Source organism: Leopardus geoffroyi, chromosome D4 (assembly GCF_018350155.1).
Source record: "Leopardus geoffroyi isolate Oge1 chromosome D4, O.geoffroyi_Oge1_pat1.0, whole genome shotgun sequence".
Taxonomy (NCBI): Eukaryota; Metazoa; Chordata; class Mammalia; order Carnivora; family Felidae; genus Leopardus; species Leopardus geoffroyi.
Window position 1 is genome coordinate 71,272,981 of NC_059342.1, and position 25,910 is coordinate 71,298,890.

At 40.9% G+C, this 25,910-nt stretch overlaps 1 protein-coding gene across 2 annotated transcripts in view; it reads right to left on the reverse strand.

Annotated features, from left to right (window-relative positions):
* Nucleotides 1–25,910, reverse strand: part of SVEP1 (sushi, von Willebrand factor type A, EGF and pentraxin domain containing 1) — a 200,418-nt gene that overhangs the window by 148,434 nt on the left and 26,074 nt on the right. For both annotated transcript variants that reach the window (XM_045469414.1, XM_045469413.1), the window contains exons 2-3: nucleotides 25,476–25,731; nucleotides 22,307–22,483 (exon numbers count right to left, since the gene is read on the reverse strand). In XM_045469414.1, the coding sequence (XP_045325370.1) occupies nucleotides 22,307–22,483; nucleotides 25,476–25,731 (433 nt within the window). The remainder of the gene's footprint in view (nucleotides 1–22,306; nucleotides 22,484–25,475; nucleotides 25,732–25,910) is intronic.

The following is a 25,910-nucleotide window of genomic DNA, read 5'->3' on the forward strand; positions in this document are numbered from 1 at the left end:
CTATTTAAAGGCATTGCACAATTCTAGTGGGAGAGGTGTAATCAACTTCTTTGATACCCAAGGGGGAAAGCTCCTCATCTAAAACCAAGCAAAAGTTGAAAATACTAAATAAAACCATGGTTTGAACAAGTTTCACAAGTGATGGTAAAGGGCCAGGTATGTTCTTTTTTTTTTGTCATGAAATGTTTCCTTCCTGGAAATGTACCAAATATTATTTCTTAATTGCTCTTTTAGTTGTTAAAATAACCACTTTCTCTTTTCAGAAACATCTTGGCAGCTATCAGCTACTATTACTGGCAGTGTGATTCTTGAAATTATCATGTTGTGCTAACATTAGTCTTCTGCTCGGCTGACAGAGGAATCCTTTGATTGATGCAAATTAAAACATCAGCCAGTTTGGAATTTGTACAATATAAGGGAGCCTCCATTCTCTCTACTCTATCTTATCCACAATATTAAACTGTTAGATGACTATTTTAGCTAGAATAAATAACATCCATTATACAGTAACAAATATTTTATAAACTTCCTTCTTACACATAATCTAAGATTAATTTTTTAAAACTGTGATAATTGTTAAGAGCCTCTTTTCCTTGCACAACTCATCTTTAAAGGTTAACGAATTCCTTTAAAGAATATAGTGGTATGGGGCGCCTGGGTGGCACAGTCGGTTAAGCGTCTAACTTCAGCCAGGTCACGATCTCGCAATCCATGAGTTCGAGCCCCGCGTCGGGCTCTGGGCTGATGGCTCAGAGCCTGGAGCCTGTTTCCGGTTCTGTGTCTCCCTCTCTCTCTGCCCCTCCCCCGTTCATGCTCTGTCTCTCTCTGTCCCAAAAATAAATAAACGTTGAAAAAAAAAAAAGAATATAGTGGTATGGTAGCTACATCAGCCGCATTCAGGCTGTGTGCTACACCACCCCAAGGGTGCCCATTCAGGTAGATGACAGTGCCACCCCGGTTCTGCTCTATCTAGGAAGGGCACCAAGCAAATGTCTGGGCTCCCAGAGAAAGGTTCTTTATTATTACAACATCATGTTCCTCCTCAACTTTATGGATCTGGTCTGAATAAGGAAAATGTTCCTACAAAGAGTTCTGTTCAAATTTCGAGCACAGGGATCCACCGCCCTAGAAGAGAACCAGTTCTCTTTCCCCATGCCGAGCCAATATTTTCATAACTACAAGACAAGGACGCGGGCATGCATACAAAGAACGACGCTTCTACCAGAGAGCCGAGATCCTTCCGATTTTCATTAATGAATTAGATAAGGGGACTTTTAACTGCCTTGGATGCCGCACAACTGAATCTGTCGTAAACGAATTAGGAGCCTGTCAATCTCCCTGCCATTGGGTAGCTCATTTGGCTGAAGTGCAGCGTATTTGGACTCAACTGAATTCGAGTAACTGTGTGGTGCCAAAGGAGCAAATGGCACACTCGCGGCGGGACGCCATGTTGCAAATAGAAGCACCTGCTCAGACTAGAGAGGAGATTACTGATGGATCAGGACAAGTCTATCAAAAAACAAAAATGAAAAGCCTCAAAAGACTGTGTCCAAAAGAGGATGCATCAGCAAAGTTATTATTATGTATTAAGAAATAATATATGTGAGGCGCCTGGGTGGCGCAGTCGGTTGAGCGTCCGACTTCAGCCAGGTCACGATCTCGCGGTCCGTGAGTTCGAGCCCCGCGTCGGGCTCTGGGCTGATGGCTCAGAGCCTGGAGCCTGTTTCCGATTCTGTGTCTCCCTCTCTCTCTGCCCCTCCCCCGTTCATGCTCTGTCTCTCTCTGTCCCAAAAATAAATAAACGTTGAAAAAAAAAATTAAAAAAAAAAAAAAAGAAATAATATATGTGACACACACACACACCCACATGCTCACACGTAAATATGACCTGGCTGAGTACAGAATACAAGGTCTTTTGGGTTGAAAATTCTGTCTTCTTAATTGTCTTAAGGTGTCTACTGTCTAGACGAGAAATGTGAGATCATCCTAAGTTTTATAATGAAAACTTGGTGGGCAAACACTTTTAGGAGAGGCCACTGGGGATTTTAAAATTATCTTTAACCTTGTTTAATAGCTAATGACTCAGAATCATATAAAGAAGAAAGTAAAATTTACTGTAAGCTAAACCACATTGGTTTAATGTTTGATATTTAAGCTGAATCCAGTTTTTTAATAATTATAAATAACTTTCATGCAATCATCTTGTTCTCTTATTTCTTTCATCCATTGAAAATCTTTTCTCTTAAGCAAAATAGTATTAACTTTTCAAACTCATTAGACTATTGTCGAATTACTTTATATTTATATATTTATATTACTTTATATTTGACTTAAAGTCAAATACTTTATTAGGGCTAAAAGTATATATCTTATTGTACTCTCATGAACACTGGGTATTAACTTTTTTTAAAATTACTAATTAATCAGGCCATTTTGGAGCCTGCGGAGACCTGCTGGGAACAGGACTCCTAAAATGACAAACATGTCTGGAAGGCTGTGGTCCACGGCCATTTTTGCTGGGAGCACACAGTTCTTAAAGTTGAAGGTGTTTATGCTCGAGATGAAACTGAATTCTATTTAGGCAAGAGATGTGCTTATGTGTGCAAAACAAAGAACAACACAGTGACTCCTGGTGGCAAACCGATAAAAACCAGAGTAATCTGGGGAAAAGTAACTTCTGTGCATGGAAACCAGTGGCATGGCTCATGCCAGATTACAAAGCAGTCTTCCTGCTAAGGCCATGACCACAGAATCCGTGTGATGCTGTACCCCTCATGGATTTAAACTTACTGAAAAGTAAATATAGGTATAGATTTGTTCTCTTATTAAAAAATAAAATAACCAATTAATCAATTATCTAAATGTGAAATCCTATGAGTTTCAGTGCAACAGGGTTTCAACATGAACCTAGGGTGGATCTACCCCTGAGATTCAAATATGTGTAGGTCTATTGCTTGAAGAATGTGAGAACATTTTGGGAGAAAACACCATCCATGGAAGGGTGATATTCAAAATATTACAACTCAGTGGCACGACCACTGATCACTGACAAGAGACATTAGCTGTAGCATCAAGCAGAATTCTACAGGCCCACCCATCTGCCAGATGTTGCCTCTACAGGTGTGGACCATGGGATAGGTGCCAGTGACCCTGGAAAAGGGGTTAGATCAGTGAAGGAAAATTCAAGAGACTTAGGGCAGTAGCCATTTACCAGTCAGTACATAAGTATTTCAATATCTCAACAACTTTTACAACTGGACTAATGCATAGCTGCTGAATATTAGCCTTTCCTAAGGAAAGAGAGCAGTGGTGCAAGCTGAATCTAAGAACAACCTTGGCAGTAAGAAAGGAAGAAAGCTCTGAGTATGGTTTTGTGTTTAGTGTCAAATTTGTTTCCCTGTGGTCTCATAAGGAGTGGTAAGTGACGAGTAAAGTCTGAGGCCACACTCGCCTTCAATAAGGCTTTAAGATCTTTGGTAGTTTGGAAATGTGTTTACCTGTTGTTTTCCATGCTCACTGTTGTTACACTAATTATACCTAATTATTTTATGATATGATTGATTCTGTAACCTCCATACATACAACTCTTGTTCTAGGTTACATTCAGTGATTTCTGTCCACAGATGCCGAATTCATATTCCTGTAACATCGTTTTGAACGTGCCACTTTCCTGCTCAAAAATCTTCAATGTCTTGCAGTTGTCAGTTAACCAAAGGCCATCTCTGTAGCGTGGAATTCAAGCCCGAGTACAATCTAGTTCCTACTCCCTACCTTTCTTGCTCTGAACCCCACTATGTTCACAGATGTAGCCCGTTCATCCATCCATACAAGCTATCACCAGTCCCCATCACGGGTCTGTACTGTCTGTTCTCCACAGTGGTATCTCCTATTTCTAACTGTCCAAGTCCTATCATTCAAACCCGGTGAAAATCCCATTACCTTCATAACTAAATATTTTCAGAACAGTGATAGCCTTTTGTGTATCATACATGTCACAACATTTTAATTTTCATTCAATCTCAGTTGCTTAGAACCGGATCAGCTATAACACTTCGTTCATGACACACATTCTGACTTCTTTATAGTTATAGCTCCATTTCATGATAAGCTACTTTAAGGCAAGTTTGGGGCAATAATCATATCTTCCAAAATATCTAAAAGATATTTGACAGTTAAAGGAGTCAATGGATAGATTGAAATGATTTCCTTCTGGAGTTTCCATAAAACCCTTATTCCACCTGGCATTCATTCTGGTATCTGTGTGGTCCAGTCACTGCACCTTGAAGTAGTCCGCTCATGAAGCAATATTTTTCCTTCCATATTCCCATGTTAAAATGTTTGGATTATTTTCTGAATAATCTGTGTGTAAATAAAATTGCAAGTTTCACTGTGTCATCACCTTTCTCCCATTTCATCCATTAAAGCAGGGTGTGGTGCGAAGGATCAAGTGCAGAATCCTTGGATGAGAATTCTGCTAATTATTACTGGCTCTGACACTGTCTGCCCTTCTCTAAGTTATATAACCAATTGAAGAACTTGTTTTGCCATCATGACACGATGGGTGATCATGTTTGTAAAATTTCATGACCCTCTGGGGGCGTCTGGGTGGCGCAGTCGGTTAAGCGTCCGACTTCAGCCAGGTCACGATCTCGCGGTCCGTGAGTTCGAGCCCCGCGTCAGGCTCTGGGCTGATGGCTCAGAGCCTGGAGCCTGTTTCCGATTCTGTGTCTCCCTCTCTCTCTGCCCCTCCCCCGTTCATGCTCTGTCTCTCTCTGTCCCCCCAAAAATAAATAAACGTTGAAAAAAAAATTTCATGACCCTCTGTAGAGATGAAAAGGGTATGACAGGTAATGGGCTACAGGGGACAGGGGATAACACAGAACTCCATCTGTACCTTACAGTCATTCGCTTTGACACAGATGATTAAGAGGGGTAAAGTGCCATGTTATATGAAAACACATAAGAGAGACACTACCTAGACTTGAAGCAGGGGTGGGGTGATCAGGTAAGCTTTGTTGGTCAAAGCGATTTCAGAGCGAGACCGGATGAACCATGCACACCAGTGAGAAGTGTAGGCGGAGGGCGATGGCATTCAAAACAGAGGCATCGACATGTGTGGGCCCAGAGGCAAGAGAGAGCATGCCTGAAAATACACGTGTTCACTCTGCCTGGAGTACAGAGAGGCCAGAAAAGAGAGTGAGTGCCAAAACCATGAAGGTTGGGTAAGCCACATTCGAAAGCTAGGAGTTTATCCTTAGAACAGTAAGAACAATGACAATGTTTAAGTTAAGGTACGTGACAAGATCGCTTTGGGTGACTTCTGGAGACTTATTCAGAAGGACCGTAACATTTCATTCTCAGACACATGGCATGACTCAGTCACTTCCATTTTTCCCTATATGTAAGGATCATTTAAGAACTTTGAGCTCTGATGAATGTTTTTTTTTTCTTTTTTGCTTAACTGCAAAAAATCAAGATTTTCTCTATAGCTTTGTCTAAAATTGTTAGCCTTTATTTATTGATCTTTAATTATTTTTTTTTCCATTTCACTTTTGATTTCAGTAGAAACAAAGTCATCACTGGGTATAACATGTGGGAAAACTGATACCGCTGTGCTTCCACAAAAGATGTCCCTAAGTAAGTCAACACATAAAAAGTAATACCACAGTCGGACTGATACAACCAACATGGAAAAATCTGTCCCTAGAGAAGATCTGATGCACACAAAAAGCAGAGGAATCTGTTTCTGAGAAGATGGAGTAGATGCACTTTTTCTCAGTCTTCCTAGTGGTACAACTAAAACCTCTGAATGTTACATATAAAATAAACATAAAATGACACTGATACAAAGGCAGACCAGCTAGGGACCTTGAGAACCAAAGCCCAACATGGCAGTGAGTCCCTTGGGCTTCCTTTTACCTCACATATCCCAGACTTAGGGCTACAGAAGCTGGCAATCCAGAACACCAATGGGAATGGACAAAAAAATCCCAAAACAACAAAATACTGCTCTCTCCAGCCAAAGGATGAAGAAACAGACACCTAGCAACTTAGGACACTTTTAGACAAGAGCCACTCAACTCCTCTACTCCAGCCAAACACCACACACACAAAAATATAAATATAAATATAAATATAAATATAAATATAAATATAAATATAAATATAAATATAAATATAAATATAAATGAAATAAAATAAAATAAAATAAAATAAAATAAAATAAAATAAAATAAAATAAAATAAAATAAAAACAAAATTACAAAACAAAACTGTGGCCCAATGCAGCCATACCAGGCAGAGACCAAGTGGGAAGTCTAGATTTCTACTCTTACAAAGCTCTAGCAAGGCACCCCAACACCTCTGCAGGTGCTATCAGAGAAGGTCAAGTAGCCTTTCACACCAGTGGAGACCACAGAGGTGAGCACTGTCTCTCACTTCCACACCCGCCAGAAAGTAGCAAAGGGTCTTTCCTCTGCCCCCTGGAGTGCTGTTAAAGCCAGCCCGTGGAGAGTCAGAACTTTCATCACCACCAAGCAGCAAAGAGGTCCCCTCTTTGTAGTGACTGGGGAGCAATAAGGAGGCCTTCCTAGAGCCAGAAATCCCATCTGCAGCCAGCAGTAATGAGAATCCCCTCACACACATTCATATCAGGGTCACTAGTAGCAAAATGAGGAATGTAGATATCTATGTTCACTTGGCAGGCGTAAGGCAATGCTCTTCATCCCTCTTTCTCTGCTGAGCGAATGATTATTTAACATTCTTGAAATGACAAACTTATAGAAACGGAGAACAGATTAGCATTTGCAAGAGGTCAAAGTGAGGGCAACTAGGAGTAGAAGGGAAGTGTTGGGGCTCTATGAGAGCATATTATGAATCCTTGTGGCGGTGGGGCTGTTGCGTATCCTGACTACATCCATGTCAGTATCTGCACTGTGATATTAACTATAGTTTTGCAAGATGCTACCACGGAGAGAAACTAGGAAAATGATATAGGGGATTCCTCTGTATTATTTCTTTTTTTTCTTTTCTTTTTTTAAATGTTTATTTATGTTTTTGAGAGAGAGAGTATGAGTAGGGGAGGGGCACAGAAAGGGGGACAGAGAATCCAAAGCAAGCTCTGAGCTGTCAGTGCAAAGGCAGACGTGAGGCCCAAACTCATGAACTATGAGATCATGACCTGAGCTGAAGTCAGATGCTTAACAGACTGTGCCACCCAGGCACCCTATTCTTTATTATTTCTTTAAATAGTTTTTTTAATGTTTATTTATTTTTGAGAGAGAGAGAGAGACAGACACAGACACAGAGCATGAGCAGGGGAGGGGCAAAGAGGGAGATACAGAATCCAAAGCAGACTCCAGGCTCTGAGCCGTCAGCGTAGAGCCTGACACAGGCTCAAACTCACGAACCATGAAGTCATGACCTGAGCGGAAGTTGGACGCTTAACCGGCTGAGCTACCCAGGCACCCCTGTATTATTTCTTAAAACTGCATGTGACACTACAATTATCTCAAAATTAAAAACGTAATAAAAATTAAAAAGCAAAAGGCAGGAAAGCAAAATTTCAAGGTACATCCAAGAATATCCAAGATCAAGACACTGTATTTTAAAGTCTGGGGTACCAGGACACTACATAGGTGTGGTTGGTTGGTGGTTGGAGGTATTTCTTCACGGCTAACCATTGCTTTACAGATACCTTGATCTGTGAAACAGAATACCATGAACAGTGTATGTGAGCACTAGCATGACTAGAAACTCATATTCCTTCTGCTTAAAGTCATAAGTTGACCTTCTTATTCATAATTGGTTTCCATAAAAGTTTACAGTTCCTCATGGGGGTCACATAATTCTATTTCAAATTATTCTCATGAAATATATATATTTTCCTTATTACTGTAAAAGAGATTTGATAAGGTTTTTTAAACCAAAAGTTTCTACATAAAAATTTATTGATTTTAATTGTATTTTATTTTGTCAGTTTATAAATCTATTAATTCTAGTGGTTTCCAATTTACTTCTTTGTATTTTCTAGGTTAAGAATAATACTACATACAATAGTAAAACAGCTCTTTTTTTGTTTAGAATATTAAATATTGATCGTGAAACAGATGTTGAATGTTGCTTCAACATTAACGTTTATGGTTGTGCCTTCAGTATTTCACATATAATGTGCATTTGATTTGTCTTTTCTTATAACTTGTTCCATAGTTCATGACATATTTTCACATACCTGCTTCCATATTTTGACAAAATTTATAAATCTCAAGTTTCAATGGAAATTTTCCTGACCGCTAACATTATCCTACACATAGTAACAATGATTTGCCTTATATATTCATTAAATGATTGCTAAAGTGGTAAAAATCCACATCATCCCGGAATGCTGTCTTACACTGCTAGATGAATTAAAACACTTTCCCAAACTATCAATCATCAATATATTCAAACAGCTTTACACACACACACACACACACACACACACACACAACACACACACACACACACACCATTGTTTTAGGACTGGATTTTGGAAATAATACCAATAACTAGATAACATAAAAGAGATAAATGTGTTATTAGCCACTTCCTATTGTTGAACTCAGCCTTCCAGATGGCTTGCTTTGATTCTAAGCCAGTGCTTCTCAGGGTCAGTAGACTTGTTCACCTTCACTTCTCCAAAAAAGGAATGGAAAATTCCCAGGAAGTTGGGAACCAAGCAGAGTTTCCATATGTTGTGTTCTAGTATCTGAACATACAGTTCGCTTTATTTATTCATTCATTCTTCAAGGTTTATTAATGCTTACTCTAAGTCCCTGTGCCATGTAGCAGAGGCTATTAAAAAAGACAGAGAGAGAGAGATACAATCCTGCCTTAAAGGAATTCATAGAATAGTAAAGAAAAAAAAAACTACCCCGAATGATAATACCATGTGGTGGGTCTTAACAGAAAGAGAGAGGTATTTAAAAAAACCAAAACAAAAACTCTAACCCAAACTCATTGCTAGAGCAATGAATCTATGCAGGAAGGGATGAAAGGAAAAGTTTCATGGGAGAAGTGAATTTGTTGTGAACCCCAAGTACCAGTAAGAAATAGAAAAGATGTGGGATATTCTAGGCAAAGGGGACCAAAACGCACAAACTTGGAGCCATGAAAGGCCTTGACGTGTGTGAGAAGCCGCAAGGGTTTGAGATAGCTGGAGGAGAAGATGCTGCAATGTTCATAACCAAGAGATAATTTAATCCTAGTAGAATCACGTGGCTTTGATGTTTCCTCTACAAGTTTAAAAAGAGATCCGGTAATGCTTTTTGAATCTTATGTTAAAGCATTAACTCAGTTTGTCAGTACAGAGCACAGTTTCCCAACCCCAGTGCTATTGACATTTGGGCCTTGTTGATGATGGTTAGTGTATTATAGGATATTTAGCAGTATCCCTGGCTGCCAGCCACTAGATGACAGTAGCTCCTTCCAGCTGGGACAAACCATATTGTTTCTGGACATTGCCAAGTACCCCCTGGGGGGGGGGGCAAAATCGCTCCCTGTTGAGAATCATACTATAGACTGTAATAATTTAAGCCAAAAAGGGGGGGGGGTGGAGGGGCGCCTGGGTGGCTCAGTAGGTTAGGTGTCTGACTTGGGCTCAGGTCATGATCTCACAGTTCGTGAGTTCGAGCCCCTCATCGGCCTCTGTGCTGACAGCTCAGAGCCCGGAGCCTGCTTGTGATTTCACGCCTCGCTCTCTGCCCCTCCCCCACTCATGCTCTGTCTTTCTCCATCTCAAAAACGAATAACTGTTAAAAAATAGAAAAAATTTGGGGCGCCTGGGTGGCGCAGTCGGTTAAGCGTCCGACTTCAGCCAGGTCACGATCTCGCGGTCCGTGAGTTCCAGCCCCGCATCAGGCTCTGGGCTGATGGCTCAGAGCCTGGAGCCTGTTTCCGATTCTGTGTCTCCCTCTCTCTCTGCCCCTCCCCCGTTCATGCTCTGTCTCTCTCTGTCCCAAAAATAAATAAACGTTGAAAAAAAAATAGAAAAAATTTAAATTAAGCAAACACTTACTATATGCCAAGCCTCCTAGTGAGCTTTTTGCACACATTATCTCATTAATTTTTATAACAATCCTACTATTACTAGCCCCATTTTATAGACTAGAAAACTGAGGTCCACAGAGGTAAAAACAACTTGCCCAGAAGAACACAGTAAGTGACAGAACTAGGATTTATGAGTAAGATTAATGCCACTAACTGCACTCAAGAACTATACATACAGATATCATACATATATGTATGATATATACAGATGCTAAGATTTATATATATCACATATAAAAAAAGTAAGACAGATATATATGCATTTAGCATACTATGGGGCACATCATGATTTTAGAGAGTCTCACTTTCTCTAGCTTGGGCCGTCATTTTCAAATTGCCAACAGTGGCTATCACCCAAACTTGGCTTATCATCTATCGTTCAGTAAAGTATCAACCCCGTGCAGACCCCACAGAACCAAACATTTGGGATGCTGAGCTACAACTTGGAAGCAAGAGTTGCCTTTAAATACAACCTGGAAAGAGCATCGAAATATTTCTGGATCATTTCTTTGATGCAGAATGACCATGCAGTAAGTGTTATGGATGGATCGTGGGCAATCTAATGACAACACGGACACTAGGATCTGAGAGAACTGGGTGCGCATGCTAACTGCTTTATGGCTGAATGGCATTAGGAAAGTTTCTTAAATTCTTTAACACTGTTTCCTCTTCTACAAATGAGGAACGTAAATAGAGAAAAACTGCAAGAGGCATGCGGTTGTAGCACGAATCTTTTCAGAGAAACAATTTCCAGAACCTCAACATTGACAGGTACTCTTACCTAAGCTGATGTACCAAAGAAAGCATCCACAGCACCTCTTCACAACTGCCCTTCATTCGTTTTTTCAAAAAAAAAAAATGTGTACTTTTCATCCCTTTTGAATCTTACTACGGTGCATTGTCCCAAGGTGGCAAACCTTCAGCACAATTCAAAAATCTTGGTACCTGGAAACCTTTCTTTAATTAAGGTACCATAAGCAAGTCCTCTAAGAAATGTTCCTTGTTTTTCACATATCCCAGTTAAATATCATTCAATATTTCCTGACCTTAGAAATGGAGTATTTTGGCTCGTTTCTGGGATGTTCTGAATTCAGAAACATTGTAGGCTGGGAAAGTACCAGTAAAGGCATTGTTCATTTACCACCTTTTCTTTCCAACTTCCTGACTACTGTCAAAGAATATGTCACTTCTTTAGAAGAGTCCAATGAGGGCAAAGCAAGGAAGAAAATGTCGACGGGAAATATTGAAGGCAGCAGCAACTTCTATCCAGCTGAGAGACTCAAGAGCAGGCTCTCTGCCTTATTCATCAATTGTGGAAATCTAAAGCAATATGCTGGCCACTGGAATGTGCATTAGTTTATTTAGCCTTTTTCTCTCAGAAAAGATTTGGAGGATAGGTTTAACTGTGTGAACCATTTTCACAAATAGGTTGTATATAGATACTTGTCCATAGATTAAATAAGCTAAATCTATGGCTCCAAGATTTTGGTAAGGATATATTAATGCACATTCTAAGGTAAAATAATTTTATCAGAAACTACTGGATTGCTAAAAGTTTACTGAAATTTGTATTGTTTTGATTTTCCCAGACATAATTAAACAAAGCTCTTCCATATGAAATAGTAACAGGTTGTCCTTTAACGTGTCCTAGTGAAGTCTCTAGGGGACTTCCCAGAAACTTGTGAAAAAGCGAATGGTTATAATGATTGGGTAACAACTACTTTTGCAAGTCAAAAGCATTCCAATTCTTCAGTTTCAATAAAATTGAAAAAGGACCAAAGGGAACAGTCAGCTAATCATCTCCAATATTTTTTTAATGATAGATCACTCATTTATTTTTGGCACATAACTCAGGAGGAACTCAAAGAATGAAGTGACGTCAATGTCACACAACTCTTTCAAGCTCCATCTACACATTGGTATGAAGGTTTTCAGCACTAAGACCTACAAAAATGAAAAAGAGAATGCAATTGATGTCGTATATGCCTTTATTCTTATAGCAGAAGTCCACGGGCACATGAATTAATTAATGATCCATCCCATGAAAAGATGAAATCTCCAATAGCATCTTATTTCTACGGGGAGTAAGTATCAAAAGGAGTAATCGCTCTGACAAATTATATACAAATAACAATTATAATAATAACTCTAATACTTGATATCTAACATCAATTTTGATCACAGAAAATTTAAAAATTAATTTCAATATATATCCACAATTTTCATGGCAGAGAAGTAGAATTCTGTGATCAATAAAAGGCTTTAGAAAATAAAAACTTACTGTATTCGAATCACATGGTACCAGGAGAAGGGAAGAGATCTAAGAAAACAAGAAACCACGCAAAGTTTCTCCACTGAAAAAAGCTGCTTCACAAACGAATATTACCAGAAGGAATCAAATTTGTTATAGTATTGAGATTTCAAAGGGTACATTTAAAAGTGATATAACACTTTTATTTTAAAAGGCAATATTGAATTATGGAAATACCATCTTTAAAAATCTTGCTGAAAACTTTTTGATAGCTATTTAAAAATCAACAAGGGGTACATGGGTTTTTAGTTATTTTAGGGGTGACATGAGCAAAATATTTAAGGACTACCAATTAGCATATGTTAAATGTTTTTCTTTGCATCCTTTTTCTTGTTACTGAATTTACTTAAAATGGGGCTAGGAAACAGAAGGAGAAAAAGTAAGATTCTATGATGATAAGCAGGAATTGGTTATAATCCTTATTTTCAAAATTTTAGAATACTGGATATATTTTTATGAGTACTCCTAAAAGACACAACATACTGACTTTGGGAGATTCCAGTTCAAGATAATGATATAGGAGGATCCTGGGCTCACTTCATCCCAAGGACACGCTGACTCTGCAGCTACATACGGAACAACTTCCTCTGAAAGAAACTAAAAACTGAGCAACCACTACGTATCAGACAAAAAAGAGAAGGCCCACTTCGGTGTGTCGGAGAGACTAGGACACCATCTCATCCTAAACCCCATCCCTGCCCGGGATGACCCACCAATGGGAGGAAACTCAAAGCCCAGGGCATCTCCTTGAAGAGCGAAGGGTTTGAATCCTACATCAGACACCCGAACTTTTGAGACCTACACCTGAGAGACGAGCCCAGAAAACGTGTAGCTTTGAAAACCAACTCAGGCTCCAGGCTTGTGTTCACAAGCTGCACAGGGCCGTAACCAACCTAGAAGCGGGTCTCTCAGGAATCCCTCGATTCACCTGCCCCCGCCCAGCCACCTGCAGCCAATCCGGAGGCACCGAGACCTCACATGATGAGGCTCATTTGCTAACCCTAAAGGGTCGGCCTGGTGGGCAGGCATCTCGCAGAGCTCACAGCTAGAAGCCTGCTGGCTGGCAGGCACCATCTTCCCGCTTGCTAGCCAACGGGCACCATCTTGTTTGTTTGTTTCAAATGCGAGGTTTTTGAGGGTTTTTTCCCAGCATGTGCCATCTGTATGAAGTCTCTCTGCCACATTCTATGGTGACAGTATCTCCGGTCTAGGGCCCTGGCTTTGCAGCTGCAGCCTAATCAAGGCTGCCCCTTCATCACCCGGCTCTGGTGGCCATGGGCTTGTGCTCCTGGGTCCCACAGATGGTATCAATGGGAGGGAGAGTTCTTGGCAGGCTACCACCGCCAGGGCACTGCAGAGACAACACCCCCTGTCTTTCTTTCAGAGGCCTGTTGCTCGTCCTGGAGCTTCGGCCTACAAGCGCAGCCTCTGGTTTGGCACACAGATGCTTCCTGCTGAGAGGGAACAGAGGCAGGTGGCTGCTATCTTGGTGCTCTCCCTCCGCTTGCTACAGCTCACCAACATCTCCCCCACAGGAGTATATACGCTCCACTGGAGGTTCAATTTTTCCAACTGCCACCCAGGGGACACCTCTAGATCACCTGGCTCTAGTGGCCAGGAATGCCAGGGCTTATGCAAGCATTCCCACAAGACTGTGTATATTTGCATACTTTAAAAGCTGCTTCCTGAGGGTCTGGCTTCTAATCAATCTGTATCTAGATGCTAACTGCGCTCCTCCCATTTGGGACACTGTCAGGTCTTGGCACACCCTTAACAACTGAAAGCCATTAAAGATAAAAATGGCTGCTTGGACAATCGCAAAGGTTTGAGAGACAACCAAAGTTAAGTTTCATCTCCTTATAGGAGGTCATTGCTTCAAGACTGGGAGAGGTGGCTGTTTTGTCTAATGCATAGACACGAACACAGAGAGTCAAGCAAAATGGAGAAACAGAGGAATATTTTTCAAACAAAAGAACAATATAAGCCTTTAGCAGAAGAAACCTTGACGAATTGGAGATAACTAATTTGCCTGATGCACTTCAAAGTAATGGGTCATAAAGATGCTCACTGAACCCAGGAGAATGGATGAGCACAGTGAGGACTTCAACAGAGAGCCAGAAAATATGAGAAAGTACCAAACAGAAGTCACAGACCGGAAGAATACAATAACTGAGCTGAAAATACAATTTATTGACTTGGGAGTTTGGTGGTGTTTCACACCTATGGTTGTAGGCATCTAATTTTATGCATTTCCCTGTTATAAAATCGTGATAGACTGGAAAATGCACCACCAGGACTGAATACCTACCTCATTCAGTGGAAAACTGAACAAACTAAACTATTCTAGGCAGCAACCTTAAGTTGGTGGGAATCAGTGTCAACCTGCTAGCAATATTCTCTCATAAAAAGCAAATAGGAATACATTGTACAAATTCCTTGTACCTTACAAACCCATTATTAGGCACTGCTGGGGATGTTTTTTTGGGGAAAAAAAAGTCAGCTAAGCTCTGCTCAGAGAACAAGATTTCCAAATGTTTTGGTTTCCATTCAAGAATTTGTAGAGCTCTCTGTCCTCTCTCTTTCCAAAGAAATGACATAATATTTAGACAAGAAAATATCTGTGTGCAGTAGGGGGTAGGGATTCATGTGCATATATTTACATGCATAAGATATTTCCACACAAATATTTTAGTGTTTCTATTTCTATGGCGTATCCTCCTTTTATGAAAAATAATGTAACTGGGGCTTCCGCTTTTTATCAAGCCCTCAGCCTTGGCCCTTATCCAGCTATAATTTCCAATCTGCGAATCATTCCAAACTCACTGAAATAGAGTCAATGTCTGCAGAGGAGCAGTGTCCTCAAGATGCCTATTGTCTTCATACTCTGCATCTCTCAAATCCCTTCAGGGGAAAGTTTAGAACAGCTGCCCTTGCATGGAGTTACAATGAGAGTTCACTGGCTATTCACAACTGATTTGATGACCTAGCCATCCAAAATGACCAATCCAGATATCGACCATAGACTGAATTTGATTTATTGTTGACAAAGTTTAACCAAATGTAAATATTTTACATTAAAAAAATACATTCTTGAACTTTTCTTACCATGTGCCTTTGGGCTAGGGATCGTGTGGTCCCCAAGCCAGACATGGAAACCATGCATTGACTGAGATTTCAAAAATGAGTTCTCGTCTACTTAAGATTCTGGTATTAAACTTGACCTCTTACCTACATCCTTTTTTCTTTAGCATTTACTCTTCTTCTGAAGGTAGGCAGTGGGGATACAAAATGAGCCCTTCAGTGCCTGTTAGAATCACTAGTTGGATGAGGTAGGACAAAGAAAATAGTTGGGTGTGGTGGAAAAGAGAACCAGAAGAAGCATGAAAAAAGGTCTGAGGAAAGAAATAGCACAGTATTTGGTGGAAACTATAACTAGTTCCAGCTTTTAGCTCAAAGGGTAAAGACAGGCCAACTCAGGCAAAGCCTTTATGCCATGCTAATAAGCCTGAAGTTTATTCTATGAGTGAGCCATAATTAAAAAACATTAAGCAGATCTGTATTTTATATAACTCCTTTTCTTCTTTTCCTTCCTAGTATTCAGTTAAAACATACACTATTTTGTGGGTAGAAAATGATCAAATACTGAAGATCTCATAAGGGTCCAACTAATACTTAGCAAATTTGAAATTATATTTTTAATTGCGTGTTTGTTAAATACCAATCTCTATGGCCAGACTGTAGGCTCTGGAGCCAGACAACTTAGGTTCACCTCCCAGGTCTACTAGCTATGTGACTCAGGACAAGTGACTCAACCTCTCCAATTTTTAGCTTCCTTGGCTCTTCCTTGGTGTGTGTGTGTGTGTGTATTGATATATATTGATATATATTGATATATCAATATAATTGATCAATATATGGATATATTGATACATATATCAATTATATATGTGTATATATATATATACATATATACATATATATACATATATATATATATGTATATATATATATAAATGTTTGGGAAAGTGAGTGCCTGGAATATCATAAGTGCTCTTTATTTTTTTTTATTTTTTTATTTTTTTTATTTTTTTATTTTTGGGACAGAGAGAGACAGAGCATGAACGGGGGAGGGGCAGAGAGAGAGGGAGACACAGAATCGGAAACAGGCTCCAGGCTCTGAGCCATCAGCCCAGAGCCCGACGCGGGGCTCGAACTCACGGACCGCGAGATCGTGACCTGGCTGAAGTCGGACGCTTAACCGACTGCGCCACCCAGGCGCCCCTCATAAGTGCTCTTTAAATATTAGTTAATTATTATCAGTTATTATTGCTGTCATCATCATCATCATCATCATCCATATCCCTGTCAAAGCCAATGTCAAAGATGCAGAATGAAGAAAGGAATACTAGAGCTAGAAATGGAAGCAACAACTACTTTTCACTAGACTCCACAGTTAAGCAGTACAGATCCCTTAGCTGAAGTTCAATTACTAATCCTAGAGGAATGTCTTTTCAATCCTTTAAATATAAACATGCGGCATTAAAACCCCACACCTGAATTTGAATCACACAAAATATTTACGGTAAATGAAACTGAGTTATGTAGGTTTAAACAAAACCAAAATATCATAGGCCTTAAGCACTGATTTATGACAACAACAAAAAGTACTGATATGTAAGTATTCTTGGCTTTTCTCCCTCTCTGGTACCCCAGAGGGTGATGCAGATGCAGGAAGAAAAGAGTGATAAGGATGCGGAGTTTGAGTTAGGTCTTGTAAGGTACATATATGTGTGCTTGAGTATGAGTGGTGTGTGTGTGTGTGTGTGTGTGTGTGTGTGTGTGTGTTTAGGGAGGAATTTGAACAGATAAGCACAGAAGAGTTATGGTTTCTAAGGGAAAGGATGATTAAAAAGGGGTGATTTTAAGAATTGCTTGGGTCTATAAATCCCTATTTTGGAGTCAGAGAAAATCAAGCAAAGGACTTGCACTATTTTGAAATCTATTTTGGTTGCTGCACTGGATTTCTTTTCCTGCAATGCCTCTCTGAGCCTGGAGTAATGGGAATATGGATCTGTAAGTATTACAACTATGTTTCAAATTCTCTTTCCCTAGCAGGTTTTCTACCATTAGTTGAACTTTTATCAAATATGGTTTCTGTGGTCAATGCCATTACACAAATGATTGAGACATACACGAACAAAGCATCATTCTACTTTGGATTATCTATTTATTATATAGTCCTCACTTCTGTAAAACCTACTAGCACACACTCTCCAAGACCACCACAAAAGCACGTGATTATATTGAGACGAACTCAAAAAAGTTTTGAGCCAAGGGAAATTAGAAACCAGCTCAAACATATTAAGCAATGTCTCATAAAATTGAACTCTTTTGTCAGAGCATTACTTGTTAGTAACTTCTAATGAATATCTTCAAGCTCGCATTCAAGCTAAGATGTTCAGAATATGGGACGGATCCCCAGTGATTAAGATCTTTCTGGGCATCAAGGTCTTGTCCGTGAAGCAGCTGCTTACTGTGACAGTGGTTCTCAGGCCATTTCAAGCAAAGCTACTGCCTTGGACAGAGCTTTAGAGAGTCACTGTTTCAGAACCCAAGCAACCTAGATTGCCCTTCACCCAGAACGAGGACAGAAAAAGAGAAGAGCCCACTCATCCTACAGTTATCAGCTTTCTTTGAAGGCTGACAGCACCAGTGAAGATGGTCTAGTATAAAGGAAGGACCATAGGGATTTGGGAGACCTCCATTCGGCTTCCACTCTGACACTTATTTCCTATATGATCAGAGGATTGAATTTCCTCATCTCCCAAGTGAGCAGGGAGAAAAGTTCTTACAGGTAAGGTAGCTCTAGCATTCTGGTCTATGAAATTAACAAACACAAGTTACCTCAGCATAGTTTTCCCTAATCAAAGTAAACAAGCTCAACTTTCTTCAACATCAAGTGGCACATTATCTCACTGTCTTCTCTCCACTCAGTATTCTTGATTTGCACTGGATACTCATGGGTCAAAACTGCATTCCCAACACTCCTTTTACCTTGAGTACGTGTAAGCCTTCTTGATGGTGTCCACCTGCATGCATCGATCTTCCTAATCCTCCCATGGCAAAGTTTTATAAAATATACGGTGTCATTCATCTTCAAGACTCTCACACATGAGGTAACTACTTAAATACCCATCCATTAACTTTCTCATAATAATACTTATATCATCGCACAATAATGATTAATCATAAAAGTATTATTAGGATTAGTATGATTAGGAATTGATGGGCCAGATACCATCCTAAGCAGTCTATTTTCTCAATTAACCTAAATATATATACATATATAAAATATATAAATATATGTAAAATAGACACATATATGAACATATAGACATATCTATGTATTTCTATATACAAAGATATATGTGTGTGTATATGTGCACATATATATACCATTATCAGGTATATATACATACACCAATATCAGGCCCATTTTACAGAAGAAACAGAATCAGAAGAAATTATCAAGCCCACATCATTTGTAATTGGCAGAGGCTGAATTTGAGCCAGATCTTCCTATGTTTTTAAACACTTTGAGCACAGTTCGGTGTCTACGGTCTCTGAAGAGCAATGTATATAAGAAGATATTTTCAAAAAGGCAAAATAAGCAGCGTGCTATCTTGGAAATAACCTAGAACTTAGATAAGAAGTGTCCTGGGTCCCTACTGGGGTCCTGCTGATGGCTGGATATGCCATCTTAAGTAAAATAATTCATCTTTTCTGAGACCTCAATTTCCTCTTGTAGAATGAGGGATTTCAAGCAGATAACCTCTAAGGTTTCTTCTGGCTCTGAAGAGGAATGATTTGGTTCTGAAAGGCACTGTTTCTACAATGAGGAAAACTACTGGGAATTCCAAGTATTCAGAGCGAAAGGTAACATCCTCTCCTGGAGCAAGACAATAGCTGCTATCAAGGCACCTTCAGATCTTACTTAGAGGGATGATCTTAGTAGAGCCTTCCCTGCAGCTCCTTCTTTACCGCACAGGCCTTTTTCTTTCATCACAGTGCGTGATTACAAATTGGCTTGTGTGGGGAGGCTGTGAGTTCCCAGCAGGTGAGGACCATGTCTGTCTGCTCACCATCAAACCCCTGCCTGGTGCCTAGCACAGGGCTTGGCGTGAAAAACACGCTCAATGCCATTTGTCGACTGAACAGATTGTAAAAGGAGGATCACGGCTTCCACGTTTTCACTGCTGGATGATTTAGGGCTAATATTTCTTTTTGCCTTGCCTAAAGAGTCTGGTAATGAGTCTTTCATGCCACAGGAAAAGATGCAATTAATTTATTTTCTCTTAGTTCCTAGCGTGTAGGAGAAGCCAGTGATGAGTGCCGCCTCCTACAAATACACAAATCACAGCAAACAAACTGGGGTTCCGACACTCCTTTTCCTAATCCCTTTGAAACAAATACTGAAGATGACAGTATGAACATTTATATCGATGCAACTAAATCCAATTTAACTCTTGCGTGAAAGGAAGCAGTAAGCTGAGGCTCACTCATTTAAGAGAAGGGATGGATAAATTAATCCTTTTGTGTTGGTGTTCTTGGCGAGATCCAGCTGCAAAAGTACTCCTGTCCCCTCTAGGAAGCTCTACTGACAAGCCCACCCAATCTCACACATTTACAGACTGCTGTCGACATGCCTTCCAGCCTGGAGTGCATGACTAGTAGCAGCCGCAGCTACTTGGGGATCTGGGGGGTAGTGGGTTTGTGAACTGCCCCCTCTCTCATTCTGCTGCTTCTCCCTCAGGATGCGAGATTATAGGGTCGCGGAGCAGAGGAGGCTGCAGCCCAGCATGGCTGGGCAGCCACATGGCAGTGGCTTATTGGCAAGGAGCAGTTCGGCCTACGACCACACGGAAAGCAAACATGCTGACTACAGCACGGAGAAAAGAAAATGAGAGCTTCTGCCTGCGTTTGGTGGGCTTGGGTGGGAGGAGGGGAGAGAAGGGGGTGTTGGGGAGAGTGCCAAGCTGGGCTGTTGATGAAAGTGTGGGAAGATTCCAGGGGAGGCATTTTGCCAACTCAGAGGCAGTTGGGTTGATCCCCCCCTCCCCTTTCTTCTGCTTAAATGAGAATTCCTGCTGGGTGGGGTAGGAGCAGAGCCAAGAAAGGAGTGATTTGCTGGGTGAGCATGGATGGTTGGACCTAGGAAGTATGTGTCTGCCCGCTGGGACCCAGGCCAGGGGAGGAAGGAGAAATGAAAGGAGAGGAACTGAGGGGCAACAGGAGTAAAAGAGAATAAAGGAAGAATGCACGAGGAAATGTCCTATGAGGAGAAGGAGAAAAAAGGAAAGAGACAGCAGGTCACGTAGACAAAGAAAAGCCACGTTTCTGTGCTATAGAGCAGGCCTACCTACCTCCCAAATGTCAGCATAAAATAATGTTCACATGAAACAAGCAGTAAAAGACCACATGGTGCAGTATAAAGTTAAGCTACTGCTCCTGCATTTTCCTGGTGGCTGTTAATTTCCATGGGAATGTATCTTTCCCAAATAGCAAATGTTGCCTTTTGGCTAAAACAGAACAAAGAAAATGCTATCACAGAAAGCCACATACTACTTCTAAAGATTAGGAGAATATGATTTAGAAGTAGTTCCTGGGGCGCCTGGGTGGCGCAGTCGGTTAAGCGTCCGACTTCAGCCAGGTCACGATCTCGCGGTCCGTGAGTTCGAGCCCCGCGTCGGGCTCTGGGCTGATGGCTCAGAGCCTGGAGCCTGTTTCCGATTCTGTGTCTCCCTCTCTCTCTGCCCCTCCCCCATTCATGCTCTGTCTCTCTCTGTCCCAAAAATAAATAAACGTTGAAAAAAAAAATTAAAAAAAAAAAAAAAAAAAAAAGAAGTAGTTCCTAAAATACAATGTAAAATACCAGAATCCTAAGTTGCTCTCTTGGCTTTTCTAATAAAACACTAGAAACATAAATATTCTCCTGTCAGGAAATCTAGAGCAGGTAGAATTACAAATGTCGATGAAGTGAAACCCATTGTGAAGTGATATCACTTTTAAGGCTTTCATTTTTTAATTATTTTAAATGTTTATTTTTGAGAGAAAGAATGTGAGCAGGGAGGGGCAGAGAGAGAGGGAGACACAGAATCTGAAGCAGGCTCCAGGTTCCAGGCTGTCAGCGCAGAGCCCGACACGGGGCTCGAACCCACACACCGTGAGACAATGACCTGAGCCGAAGTCAGATTGCTTAACTGACTGAGCCACCCAGGTGCCCCAACTGTCAAGCTTTATGAGGCCCCTATGTGGAGGCTTGCGAAGAGGTGAAAGATCATCAAGTGAAAGTTGCAATTTTTGTGACAATCCCGTAAGTTATATGAGGCCTAAGGACCAGAATCCCACTGGCTTCAATCTCCCACAGAGACAACAGCATATTTTGGCTTAGGACAGACTTGGTTACTGATTGATTACAAATGAAAGACCCCAAATCTTCCCTTTCACAGTTCTGAACCGAGACTTCAAGAGGTCTTGCAAACTTCCTTTCTCTCTCTTGGACCTCTGCCACCCCCACAGGGACAAGCCCGGGCAGCCTGAGAGAATCTGAGAGGTCACACGAAGGTCAACCTAGTGGTCCTAGACAAAGTCATTATAGACCAGACTCCAGCCAGCTGATGCCCAAACAGGTAAGAAAACCCAGCTAAGACCAGCGAGGCAGCCGACCCAACTCACAGCTGATGACAAATGCACGCGTAAGCCAGCACTGCTCAGACCAGACAAGCTGCCCAAGTGACCCACAGACTCATGAGCGGCAATAAATCAATGCTTTAAGCCACTGAGTTTGGGGATCTTTTCTTTACACGGCAACAGATAACTGACACGATGATGCACAAACTGGAGACTCACCTGTGCATTCGTACTGCAGACCTTCCCCATAATAGCCCTTTTCACAGATGCACTCAAACTGCCCCGTGTGTGTCCCACATTTGCAGCTCGCCATTCGGTCACAGCAGTCTTTGCCGGCTTCACACAGATAGGAGCAATGAGACATATCCTCTTGAATAAAACTCCCAGAAGGCAGATCTATCAATGACATATGACAGAGGGTAATAAAAAACAAATTCGCCGATCAATGTTACATTCTCTAGTTACTAAAATGTAGGTGCAAGCTGCAGAAAATATCTTTTCATATCCGTCTAATTCCCAGCTGCACCCCACTCCCACCCAGATATGAATGCATGTTATTTGCACTAGCACAGGCTGGGAATTTGCTTCAGCCAGTTAAGTTATTTCAGTCTGGGACCTCATCATAAGTTCTTGGGGCCATGCAGGGTCAGGCAGAAATTAAGCACTTCAGCAAGGAATCTCCAGATGCCGCAGGAAGTATTGTAGTCCGTTCCATAGGTCACTTCCCTGGCTTCCACACAAGCAGCGTTCCACTGCCTCAATATGAGGTCAGGCAGCAGTAACGAGATTTCCAAAACGTTTTTCAAAAAATAAATAAATAAAATGACAATCTTGATCGCTGCAAAAGGATTTTGATTATGAGCTACTGACTTAAGAATAAATCCCGTAACTTCTATAGTTATTTGATAAAGACTTCACAACGCCACACAAGTTTAATAATAGAACCAGAATATGGCTTATTTCTCAATGTTAAGTAAATGATCGTGTTTTATGTGACGGGAGATCATACTCATTACGTGAGCCATGTTCTGAAGTGAGGCATGCTGGGAAGTCAATAATTCAGGCAGAGTTGTTCAGAAAGTGACTTAACTGGGTAAGGTAAGGTTGAATATGACCCACCCAGAAAGAATGGCCTAGAACCAGGCAAACAATAAGTTCCACTTATCTGTTGAGGAAGTTTAAAAGTCTTAACCCAAATCCTAGAGGTAGGTCCATGGTGCTGGGCCCACACATAGTGATGGGCCCGTCATAGGAACTCGAATGCATGAGTTCCAGCAAGAAACATGCACTGCAATTGAATACCTGGAAATAAGATTGGTAGTGGCCTCATTTATGGAACATCTGTCTCTATGCATTAAGACTCTGAACAATAAATACACAGGGGCAAAGTAAGGAGAAGACTCCAGCCCCAAGGGAAAGAGACCAGTACAATCAGGTACCCTATTAAAGCTCCATCTAACAGACTGTGGTGTAGGTTAAAGGTCTGCAACACGCACACTTAGTTCTGAGGCACTGGGCCATGGGATAATTTGGCGGTAGAGCAACTTAGGAGCAAGAAAGATCTAGCTACCAAGACTGGTACACTGGCATTCATGTCTGGGAGAGAGATAAGTATACATGTTATGGGAGGCAAGCTATTATTCTGCAAGCTATGTCTATGGAAGATGGCCAGAAAAACGGATGGTCTTGAGACCGAAAGTGGATCCAACCAAATTGAAAGTAGCTTCGGAGGACAGAGAGGCAGGGAAAATGATGCTCATTTCCTTCGATTTGACTATGTCTTTGCAATGGGAACAGGATCTTTTCTTACCAAATCCGGAAACTTGATCAGAGAATTATGCATTCTAGATATTTGTTTATTGTAATAAAAGTGATGCCTTCCAAAACTCTGTTGCAATACTGTAACCAAGAGAACACTCTGTCCCACCCAGCTTCTGGGGCAACTTGGCATTAGGGTTCTAGAAGGCCCCAACGCTACAAGCAGAGGGATCACAGGACCGGAAATTAGTCCTCCACAACATAGCTAGTAACACCATGATTTCAGAATCCCATCTATTAACAGCCACCGTGCCTTCCCACTCAACATATCACTTTTCCATGAGAAAAGGAGAAACAAAGGAAGCCCCATAGTTACTGAACTTCCACCAAGTGACAGCACTATACTTGGTAAATTTTAAATATTTTATTTAATCCTCTTGACAAAACCATACGGTACACATTATAGTGTCTCCGTCTTAAAAGTAGAGGAAGTGAGGCTTGTAGACGTTATTACATAAATTGCCTAAGGTAATAATAACAGTGGACGGTTAATGAGGGCTTCGGATAATAAGCCCTCAGTAACTTTTCTAATCACTTTATATGTATTAACCCATCTAATCCTTGTGACAATCCCATGGAGTAAGTACTATTCTCATTCCCTATTCTATTAACAAGACACCTAAGGAATGTAAAAGCTAAATAATTTGCCAAAAGTCACACAGCAAGCAGGTGACTAAGATTTTTTGTTGTATCCATAGCTAGTCTGAGACCCTGTTCTAAACGCTTCCTTTGGAACTCTGATAGGGCTGATCTGTCGTTATGTACATCACTAACTGCTTGAAACCTTGTGTGGCCCGATTTGCCCATCAAACCAAATCTTCCACATGGATACCTGCAAGGATCAAGCCTCACCTGCTGCACGGCTTTGGTCTGAGGCTGGATCTCCTCTAATTTCCTCCCAATCGACACTTTCTCTTGTGGCTTACCAAGATACATGCCCATATCATGCCTGGAAGTTCATCTAACCTAAATCATATAACTAAACATCCTTATAAATGGTGTATAAAGAACTCTAATGATAGAGTTACTGATTTTATTCCTTGTTGGGGTAATGTTCTTCAACTTCTACATAAGCATTATGTGTCTTCAGTCAGTCAAGAAGTACGTGCTAGTATTTATTGTCCCTATATCTTCATGTGTATTTCTGGAAACATTCTGGTGAGATTCACTATGCATGTCTCTGAATGTTTACTTCGGCTTTCCAGATAGCTGTAAATGAGATCTAAGTCAAGGCTTCCCACTCTGTGTGTGGCCTTAAAACACACCTAAATTCATTCCATTGATTCTAACAGTTCCTAGGTGGGAGCATTATGGATATTCTAGTGAAAATCCATCACAACTGTTAAAAAACAAAACAGAACAAAAACCCCAAATATTCTTCTTGCAAATCAGACTGTCATTTCTATTTATGAAGTTCAACACAGCTCACAAAACACCAAGGATACATGGGCATCATGCTCAGTGAAGACATCACAGGGTCTGGTATTACCCTCCAATGGGTTTCAAGCAGTCAAAGTGAAGGACCCCCCCCCCCCAATTGCATCATGTTATGTCATTGGGTTTCCATTACCTTCATGCAATGCCCGGCGAGCTAAAGCCTCAAATTCTTCAAAACTGTGCAGCAGGTAGCAGTGCTCCTCCTTTGGGGTGGAAGCCATGTCATTCAGTTCTCGAATGTTCCCTTGCCATATGCCAAAAGTGAAGATCTCCACTCCAAAATCTCGCAGAGATGCTGCAATTGGCCTGGGATCTCCCCCATTGGAATATCCATCAGTAATGAGGAATATAACTTTTGTTGAGTTTTCTCTAGAGTGACGAAGAATTTGCTGTAATGAAACAAAGTTAGCGTGAGTTTGTATGGTGTTGGCCTACTACATGCTTCCTTTCTTACGTAAAACAGTATTTGTGGGGATCATCAGCATGTCGCAAGAGTGAGGACAAACACTGATCAATGAGAGTAAGATAGAAGTAGGCAGACTAGGGCCTACCACGGTCTCTGCACAGA